The 9,266-nt window shown below is 49.5% G+C and overlaps 4 protein-coding genes across 4 annotated transcripts; all 4 read left to right on the top strand.

Moving 5' to 3' along the window:
• Positions 1-2,091: 2,091 nt before the first annotated feature.
• Positions 2,092-4,131, top strand: FIBRA_09283 (uncharacterized protein; the record flags this gene model as incomplete). The annotated part of the gene is made up of 14 exons (XM_012321600.1): positions 2,092-2,312; positions 2,376-2,412; positions 2,466-2,560; positions 2,610-2,647; positions 2,703-2,734; positions 2,794-2,886; positions 2,941-3,054; positions 3,113-3,183; positions 3,235-3,569; positions 3,624-3,652; positions 3,707-3,770; positions 3,818-3,895; positions 3,957-3,986; positions 4,037-4,131. The coding sequence occupies 14 exons, from the start codon at positions 2,092-2,094 to the stop codon at positions 4,129-4,131; spliced, it is 1,332 nt and encodes a 443-aa protein (XP_012176990.1).
• A 108-nt stretch (positions 4,132-4,239) lies between these two features.
• FIBRA_09282 (uncharacterized protein) lies at positions 4,240-4,870 on the top strand (the record flags this gene model as incomplete). Its single annotated transcript, XM_012321599.1, has 3 exons — positions 4,240-4,278; positions 4,336-4,497; positions 4,550-4,870. 3 exons carry the CDS (start codon positions 4,240-4,242, stop codon positions 4,868-4,870), a joined length of 522 nt encoding a protein of 173 aa, XP_012176989.1.
• Positions 4,871-5,319: 449 nt separating this feature from the next.
• On the top strand, positions 5,320-5,845 carry FIBRA_09281 (uncharacterized protein; the record flags this gene model as incomplete). The annotated part of the gene is made up of 4 exons (XM_012321598.1): positions 5,320-5,440; positions 5,493-5,542; positions 5,604-5,639; positions 5,690-5,845. 4 exons carry the CDS (start codon positions 5,320-5,322, stop codon positions 5,843-5,845), a joined length of 363 nt encoding a protein of 120 aa, XP_012176988.1.
• A 344-nt stretch (positions 5,846-6,189) lies between these two features.
• FIBRA_09280 (uncharacterized protein) lies at positions 6,190-9,039 on the top strand (the record flags this gene model as incomplete). The annotated part of the gene is made up of 8 exons (XM_012321597.1): positions 6,190-7,017; positions 7,072-7,487; positions 7,549-7,748; positions 7,810-8,031; positions 8,106-8,271; positions 8,328-8,362; positions 8,421-8,649; positions 8,703-9,039. 8 exons carry the CDS (start codon positions 6,190-6,192, stop codon positions 9,037-9,039), a joined length of 2,433 nt encoding a protein of 810 aa, XP_012176987.1.
• Positions 9,040-9,266: the final 227 nt, after the last annotated feature.

Here is a 9,266-nt window from a genome sequence, read left to right as displayed (position 1 = left end):
ATGTACATCACTGATCCAACTCAGTATTTCATACTTATTAAACTCTATTCGCTTTGTCCTATTTAAGTAGCACTACTTTCACTACTGTACTTTAGTTTTGTTCTCTTGTTCCCTACATACCTTCATAGGGACATCTTCAGTAATAGACTCAATTGTCTATTCTAGTCTCAGTCTGAAGTGTTGCTTCACCCAGTATACATTCTCAAACCACTGCTAGTTGCAGTGGCTCAGTCTCTAAGTCTAGTTCTAGTATAGTGCGTCAGTCTTACGCATAACAGTACTTTTTGTCAGTAGTAGTCTTAAGTGGAACCTCTGATCCTCAGTTGTCAGGTCCCTTAACAGTCTGTTTAAAATACATCCATGACCAACACGATCACTGTCCACTGTTTACAAGTATCTATATTGCGCAAGGTTGAGCTTCTCTACATTATTCTGACTGTGAACCAAATCGAATACTAGTCTGTGAGTGATCGTATCTTCTCACAGCTTTGCAGAAGTGTCCAAAGAGACTTTATTCAAAGACCCCAAGACCTGAAACAGTGTATGAGCACGGGGATGGTGTCCCAAAGCCTGGTATATACATAGCGTTGCAAGTCTAGACAAACTTTGGTGCTCTTGCTCTACAGACCTTGGAAAAGTGCTCCACTAGTGCTTTATCAAAGTGCTTGAAAATGCTAATGAGCAGTGACTGTGGTGCCAGTGCCGCAAGCAAAAGACATCAAACCCATAGAATATATAGTAAATAGAATAAAAGAAAGGGCCTGGCCGGGAATTGAACCCGGGGCCTCCTCCATTAAAGTTGAACCCTCGCTTACGTAAGCAAAGAACCCTAAGAAGGAATCATACTACTAGACCACCAGGCCTTATGAACTAAAGACACACTGTTATATATAATCGTCTGAGTATGTTCTAAGACAATCTGGCAATCGCCGTCCAAGCCTGGAACGTATTCGTTGTTGTTCACTTACGTGTGTTCAATGGTAACGCATTATATGTAATCGGATGAGGTGTAGTATTTCCAGCAGCATCGACCCTATAACCGCGATTCAAATCTCCGTCGGCCTTAAATCATCGTACAATCCCCGTGATCCTCAATGCATCTGCTACTTTATTACAGGAGCACTCATATTAAAAATGAAGCCGACAGGCAAAAAAGTCCGCGACACTCGCAAGTAGGCAAGGCAGAGGTACAAGCTGGCGCTCGTGCATAGTCACTTATGTATCAAGTTCTCGTATTGATACGAGTACACGCTCGTGGAAACTTGTCATATATATCGAGACTGAATCGATTCTTTTGTCCCAACATCCACCGTCACAGGACTTATTGTCTGGAATTGACGTGTTGCCGCCGGCAGGATGCACGCATACTCGCACATTACGTACATCGTACTCGATCTGAACGTTCCTCATAGATCTAGTCGTCTTCTTCCGCTGAGATGTTCGTTTCAGTCCACGTTCCCGATTTGCTTACGGATGGCGTCGCGTCGTCCCATGCCATCCATCCTTGATCAAACCCCGGGCCACACATTCGTCCAATTTCCAAGTCGCACATCGCTTCAAGGCCTTCGCTGAAGCTCTCGGGGAAATAAGCCGACCTGTGGCGCACTCGATCAGCATAATTGAGCACTCGGAGGTTTCGGATCTCGGCCATTGACCCTGAGGCCGGGAGTTTAGCGTCGTCAGGCACATTTTTGCTCTATTGTTCCCCGCATACGCTTGACTATTGTCCACTGTGCACATATTTTTGCAACATTGACGACCCATCTGCCTATCCTGTTTATTAACATCTTCTGCCGGGGCGCCTGGACCGCGTCGTGCCGGTGAGGGTTACCAATCTTCACGACCCGCGTCCCACCAGGTGTGGTATATAGTCTGACAATCGCACGTCGTTCCATCTCACCAGCTTTGAGGACAGGTCGCCCACTATGCTGCCACTGACGTTGCTCGCCCTAGTGGCGTCTGCTTCCCTTCCCTCGGCGACGGCCCAAATTACTAGTAGCTGGCCTCAGGCTTATCCTAACATGCCAGACGTGGGATATGGGCCGGCGTGGCAAAGTTGTCAGTACGAATAGTTTCGTGTTCGCATGCACCATGTCAAGTAATGGATGTTTGTCAGACTTTGAGGTCACAGAGCCATTGCCCAATATCACTTGGGACCTTGGGCGCAGCTTTGCCGGTAACCTCCCTGTCCAGCGGGAGGGACATCCCAACGACACGCTTTACTTCTGGGGTTTTGAATCATCATCTGGTTCCTTGACTGCCGCAGCAGGTGAAAACAGCGACGCACCATGGGGCATCTGGTTGAATGGAGGGTAAATTTGATCCTGTTTGATGCCATGCGAGCGATAAGGCTGGTCGCTGACGTTCCCCACTAGTCCTGGTGCTTCGAGTCTACTTGGATTGTTATACGAGGTACGGGCCGCGATAGGATTTGAGAACGCTTGTGACATCGTGTGATCATGCAGAATGGTCCTATTCACTTGAATCCCGATCTCGGCGCATATGAAAATCCGTATGGATGGAATAACCTCGCCGATTACTTCTGGATAGATCAACCAGTGTAAACCGAACATGTTCTCCTTACGGATGTTGACTAACCCACTCTCTAGAGGGACGGGCTGGTCCACCGCGGATGCTACGGGATTTGGTGAGGATCTCCGTGTCTTCAAGTGTTGGGTGGATACTTACCCTCAGTGCTTCAGTGTACGACGAAGATCAAGTCGGAACAGACTTTGTGAGCTATTTTCTCCGGTTCCAAAAGCTAGAACATGTTGATGAATCGGTGCACGGCAGATGGGATTTCTCGACAATCTTGTGAAAGTATTTCCAAGCTTGAAAACACGACCTCTCCACTTGACCGGAGAGAGTTACGCTGGGATGTTCATCGTGAGTTTTCAATCTCGATTCGTCAGGAACGAGTCTTGACTATCGGATGGCAAGCCCTACATCACCAAAGCGTATTTCGGCATGTCAGATCCCCCTGTGAACCTTGCCAAAATTGCTATTGGAGATGGAACGATTGGTTCTGAGGCCGTCTATGAGTATCTTCCAACTGTGCGTATCAGTTCCAGTTCAGCACAAAGATGTGCTGTGATCTTGATGTTCATTCCAGTTGACCGTCATGCAAACGTATCCGCAACTCATTGGCTACGATACTGAGGTTTTCGAGTGGTTCAGAGAGCAGTCAGTGGCATCTCATATCCAAAAACGTAGATGCTCACTTGTTCTGTCCAGGGAACACCTCTGCGGCTACGACCTGAACTTGACATACCCGCAGGACGGTTACTTCCCTGATTTGCAACTCGTTTACCCTACCGACCCTGCGCGCATACCCGACCTCTATATGAAGAAGCGCAGCCTGCCCAAATCCTGGCGGGGCATGATGCAAGAGGGCCGCAGGCGCTACGGCTCATCTAGCGTGCGTGCGAAGGACCGTGCGAATGGGATTCAAAGGCAGCATATGAAGCGCGACCTGGCGGGGCGAGCTAACGGGACGATCGACCCATGGTACGGATGCTTCTTGTACGACGGGATGGTCGACTATGCCCTCAACTTCACCTATCCGTGGGGTACGTGAGCATAGCAGCGAGACTCAGCACCACGTAATCACCATGCATATCTAGATGTCACCAGCAGCTTCAGTGGAATCGATGTGCGAAATATTCCTAGCGTCGAGCTGTGAAGTGAGAAACTCATATGTACATAGGTGTATGATATCCCCGATGCACTTAACCCAGAGATCCCCATGGACGGTAGCTACTTCTTCAATGGTTCGTGGAAGAGTTGTCAAATAGTTCCCTCGCTAATTTTCTCCCAGATCCCCAAACTGTAGCAGCACTGCACGCTCCCACGAGCCAGCCGTGGGTCGGAGAGATGGAATACTACCCCTTCCTTGGTATGTCATTACATTGTCGCAGGTTGAGCGAATTGATGACGTAGGACTGGCGATTGATCAGGCGGTGCAGACAATGATTACAACGATCCTAGTGAGTTTCTTACATTTCATAATCCGATTCGTCGCTGATGACCTTCGTAGGTGTCGAGTGCGTCTTCATCTCTATATTCCTGATCTTGGAAGCGTGCCAACACGATGCACAGGCCGATGGCCTTCCTTACAGAGCTAGCAACTAACGCATCACAACGCGGGCTTTCAGTAATTCTGTACTCCGGCAATGACGACTCGTACATCACGCACCGAGGGACGCAAGGCATGTATATCCAACTTCCTCTACACTGATCATGACTGATCGCGTGTGTCGTGCTGCAGTGGTCATTCAGGTATGTTTAAAGAAACGCGGGTATATGCAATCATCGGTCGCTGACGATGGAGCGCAGAATACAACCTTTGGGGGTATCCAGGGCTTCTCTCAGCCACCTTCTACTCCGTGGTACGCAGACGACGGTAGCTTTGCCGGCATCGTGCATCAAGAGCGGAATTGGACCTATCTCCTGTTTAAAGGGGCGGGACATCTAGTTGCACAGCAGCAGCCTGCGAATGTTCGTGACCGTCTCTCTTAGTGAAGTTAATCAATTTACCGAGTATGGGCAGGCGTACCAATTCCTCCGGGACTTCATCTTGGGTAACGACCCGACTGGCATGGTAGTCAATGTAGGCGATCAAACAGCCGTCATTGGTGGGGAAGTGTCATCGTTCGCTGCAGCGGTCTTGCCAGGGCAATCAGGCATCTACATTGGATCCGGTGCAACGCAATCTACATATACTTTCCCATCCGCAACGATCGCGGCATGGGAGAGCTATATTGTTACTGCGACCGCGACAGCTGCCCCGAGCCCCACACATGCTGCACCTTCGGCACGGGACCCAGTTGGGTCGTGGCCGTGGCCAACAGGTTGGCCATACCCTTGGTAAAATCAATTCAACTTCAACATTTGGGACATGTGTCGAGCAATTTGGGTGTATCGTTGTATCTGTATATTCATGAAAGTATAGGTTCACTGGTGAACTTTGCATACCTCTACCCTGTAGCCTTCCATTCCAGTTTCTGCGACCATTCGCATTGTTTTCGAGCTGTCGTGTTCTCGTTAGTTATGATGCATTAGCTATACTTTAGTCCCGCTCACCGAGGCGCAGTTTGTCATAAAGGATCCGGGCAGAATATAATTTATGCTTATGTTTTCCCTAGAATGTGAAGAGCTGGGATCTCACAGTGACCACTAAGTCTGAGACAAGTCAGCTATCGTGTCACGAGATTTGGCATCTGAGAACACGGCGATCCGCATCGCGTCTTCGTACATACTTAAGCTTCCAAAACTTGTATCGTAAAGATCAGCACACCAAGGTTCTACGCATATACCTCGATGTCGATCTTCAGGTTGGTTACGGTGAACACCACGCCGGAGCGAGCAAAGCGCCTGATCGGGCGTGTGGCGGAGGGTGTCAAGGATCGCTACACCATAGTGCACGCGGCTAACGCTGATAGTAAGTGCCTAATCCGTGTACTGTGCCGTATCATTGCGCATACATGCGACAGACATCGACGATGTGAAGCCTACCTTGGAGCGAGAGCAGCCAGATGTGCTCGTAAGCAGTCAAGTTCTCTTGCTCCTGTTCAGACACTTTCTGATTGGACGGCATCATATAGTTCACAGCATCGATGTGGACACCAGAACAAGCACAAGTGAGGCTTCTCGAGTAAAGAGCTGGGGTACATTCTCATGCAATCTGCAGGAGATTGTGACAATTGCGAAGCAAACTGTGCCAGGAATCAAGACGTTCAGTATTCCTTATGGGTTGCATAATGAGAGAGGACCAGATGCGATCGTAGAGTTTATCACAGAGAATTTGCCCAATATTCTCGGACCTGGCACGCGTTCGGGATTGTAAACGGGTGGACAAGTAGTGAGGCAAAGAGCTGTTTGTGATATGGCATCGAGAGAGACAATGGTGTATATCATAAGGGTCTTTTGGACACGAGAAGTGTTTGGAGTCCAAACCACTGCCGTTCGGACAACGTTCGGAGGAGAATCGCAGTTGGTCGACCGCAGGGTTTCAGCGCGACTCGTCACACTCACACCTTTGATGTCACATCAAGTCACGTTTTGCCCCTTTGGCAAATAAACGTTGGCCGACTCCTGGCTTCACCCGCCCACTACTTGCTTGAATCCAAATGAAGTGCTGCAACGTTCCTTGATCTAATTTGCAAGCATTTTGCTTGAAAGCCGTCAATAATGGCGAAGAAGCGAAAGTCGTCGACTCAGTCATCGACGCTTGACAGTTTCTTCATAAAGTTCTCTCCATGGCAGGGACACAAGAAGCCCAGGCTACAGGAAGATCTGCCCCGAACTAAGCAGCGGCAAGCCAAGGCCTCTTCTTCTACCACGTTATCTCCGGAGATTATTGTAGTAGAGTCGGATGAGGAATGCGTTGAGGTCGTAAGCACCTTTTCACGCGCAAGTGGCTCCCAAGTGCGCCGCCCTCAGATATCGCAAACCGCGGGGGGATCACAGAGCACGCCAATTGTTTGTGAAGACTGGGTAGACACGTCATTGACTCGTACACCACCTCGAGCTGTCCGCGTCATCCCGGACAAGCATGCAAGTTCCCCGAGCCGTGGAGAAGACAACCAGGAGAACGATTGGTTTGGGCGTCCCTCTGCTCTTCTCTTGCCAGATACATCTGCGGAATGTCCTGAATCAGCAGAACCTTGCACATTCGGTACCCCTTCTGCGCTGCTCTCACCTTCGATATCCGATCCTGCGGGGATTGACGACGCACGCATTCTTGTTTTAAATTTGCCAACTGGCTCCTCCGTACCTCCTGTTCTTGAACCGTCAACGTCATTCCGGGATATTTCTACCGGAGAGCTTATAGCTCAAGAATGGGCAACAGGCGACGATGAAATGGACCTCGATGATCCCGAACTTCTGGCCGAAATGGCTGAAGAAGAGGTCGTCAATCTCAATGTGGCTCTTGAAGACGAAATCCCTTTTATCGAAGGGGATACTGTTACTAGATGCCCACTTTGCGACGCAGAGCTCATGAATCTTACTGCAGCAGTGAATATCGTACTTCATCGACGAGTCTTTAAAGCTCTCATATTTTATGTTTAGGACATGGAAAGACATGTGAACCTCTGTCTTGATTCAACAATAGGAAGCACGTCACTAGCCTCTTCAAGTCCCAAGCCAATTCCGACATTTGTGCCACCTGAATCTTCCCCGACGAAGCCCTTACATCCAGTATCTCCTTCTCAACCGCCACAGACACCTATAATCGAACAGGATCCAGTTATCTCTCCGCCTTACACCGCCAAAAAGACCCAGGTATTCTCAGTGTTGATGTCATCGCACAAAGAAAATGAGGCATGGAAAGAAGCGTCAGCTGCCGAGGATCGCAGCTTTCGTCCCACCAAAGGTAATGGCGGGCGGCGCAAAGCGCCATTCTACAAGATCATGCAGGGCATGCCTATCGCAGTGGATGCTTTTCGATACGGCACCATTCCTGGTATCTCTGCGTATTTCCTGACGTGAGTTGCAACCGAAATAATACACCGTCTCATGCGACGTGACGCTCACTTGGATCTATAGACATGCCCACTCTGATCATTACACTAATCTCTCGGCCAACTGGAGGAGCGGGCCTATCTATTGCTCTGAAGGCACTGCTAACCTTATTATCCATATGCTTGGTGTTGATCCACAGTGGGTTCACGCACTCCCGATGGATGTCGCAACAATAATACCGCAGACAGGTGGTGTGCAGGTGACACTCATTGAAGCAAACCACTGTGCGTCACTTTTCTGTTTGATTCAAGTGCGTCGTTGAGTATCAATATCCTCTCTTCGCAGGTCCAGGCTCGTGTCTTTTTCTTTTTGAAGGTCCGCAGACTGTAAACGCTGGAGACAGCGCATTTAAATCATCTTTCGTCGGCTCAAGCAAGACGTTCCGCTACCTGCACTGTGGAGACTTTCGCGCATCTCCGCGGCACGTCAATCATCCGTCGGTGAAGGGCAAGCTGCTTGATCATGTCTACCTTGATACGACATATCTGGACCCCAAAGCAAGTTGCTGTCGGCCATCACTTATTTTAATCTGGAAGGATGCTAATCTGAAGTGCAGTACTGTTTTCCGCCACAGCCCCAAGTCATCACTGCATGTGCTGAGTTGGCAAGGCGGCTCGTCGTCGGTCAGTCATTACATGATGTAGGAGATAATAGTAAGGGTAAGAGGACAATGGATAGCTGGCTCACATCTCCAGAGAAAGAGGGCGCGAATTACTCGAAACCCGGCCGGGTGCTAGTCGTCGTTGGGTATGTCGAGTTCATGATCGGCGGATCAGCCTTTTTATTTATTGAACGCTACTCAGGACGTACTCCATTGGAAAAGAACGAATAGTCAAAGGTAAGCTTCTGTTTTGATCGTGATCACTGCACATTGGAATTTATCATTGCCAAAATAGCCATCGCACACGCACTACAGACGAAGATCTATTGCGATTCGCGCAAGGCTGCTCTTCTTCGCTGTCAGGCTGATCCTGAACTGGACGCACTGTTGACGAAGGACCCCATGGAGGGTGGAGTGCACCTTGTACCTCTTAGTGTGATTGCCTCGGACAGACTGAAAGACTACGTTGAACGATACAAGGGCCATTACCATAAGGCCGTAGGTTTTCGACCCACAGGATGGACGTAAGTCTCGCCCATCCGTTCAAAACCAACTCGGATTGACAAGGGCCTTGTAGTTTTTCTGCCCCTGCCGGAACGGATGTGTCGCCTGCCGTCGCGACTGTCATCTCGCGCTCGCAGAGCCGCAACTTCACCCATACGCACCTGAATCCAATGAAAAACTCAACCGCAGCGCTGCAGATATACGGCGTACCGTACTCGGAACACAGCTCGTTCTTCGAGCTGACGTGCTTCGCGCTCTCGGTGAACTGGGGGAAGATGATCGCTACGGTTAACGTGGGCAGCGAGAACTCGCGGAAGAAGATGGAGAAGTGGATAGAGCGGTGGGAGGCGGAGCGGAAGAAGCGGACAAAGGGCGAGGTGGTGGAGCAGCGAGCAGAAGATTACTGGTGAATTATATATGTACACATGCCTAAACCTAAAGTAGAGGTAGAGCCTATTGATTCATTAGGATGCATGCAGTTCTTGGGTCAATCTGCTTAGCGGCATCGACGTTCATTAACGTTAATTGTTCTTCGTCTTGATTTGAAGCTTGGATTTAGCTTCAATAAGTCTGACAGACTACAGTACGCCTGTACGGCCGTCGCGAGCTGGATCAGCTTGCCCTAAACTGATGGTCC

Source organism: Fibroporia radiculosa (assembly GCF_000313525.1).
Source record: "Fibroporia radiculosa TFFH 294 genomic supercontigs, scaffold22616, whole genome shotgun sequence".
NCBI classification, from domain to species: Eukaryota; Fungi; Basidiomycota; class Agaricomycetes; order Polyporales; family Fibroporiaceae; genus Fibroporia; species Fibroporia radiculosa.
This window is presented reverse-complemented; position numbering and strand designations above follow the sequence as displayed.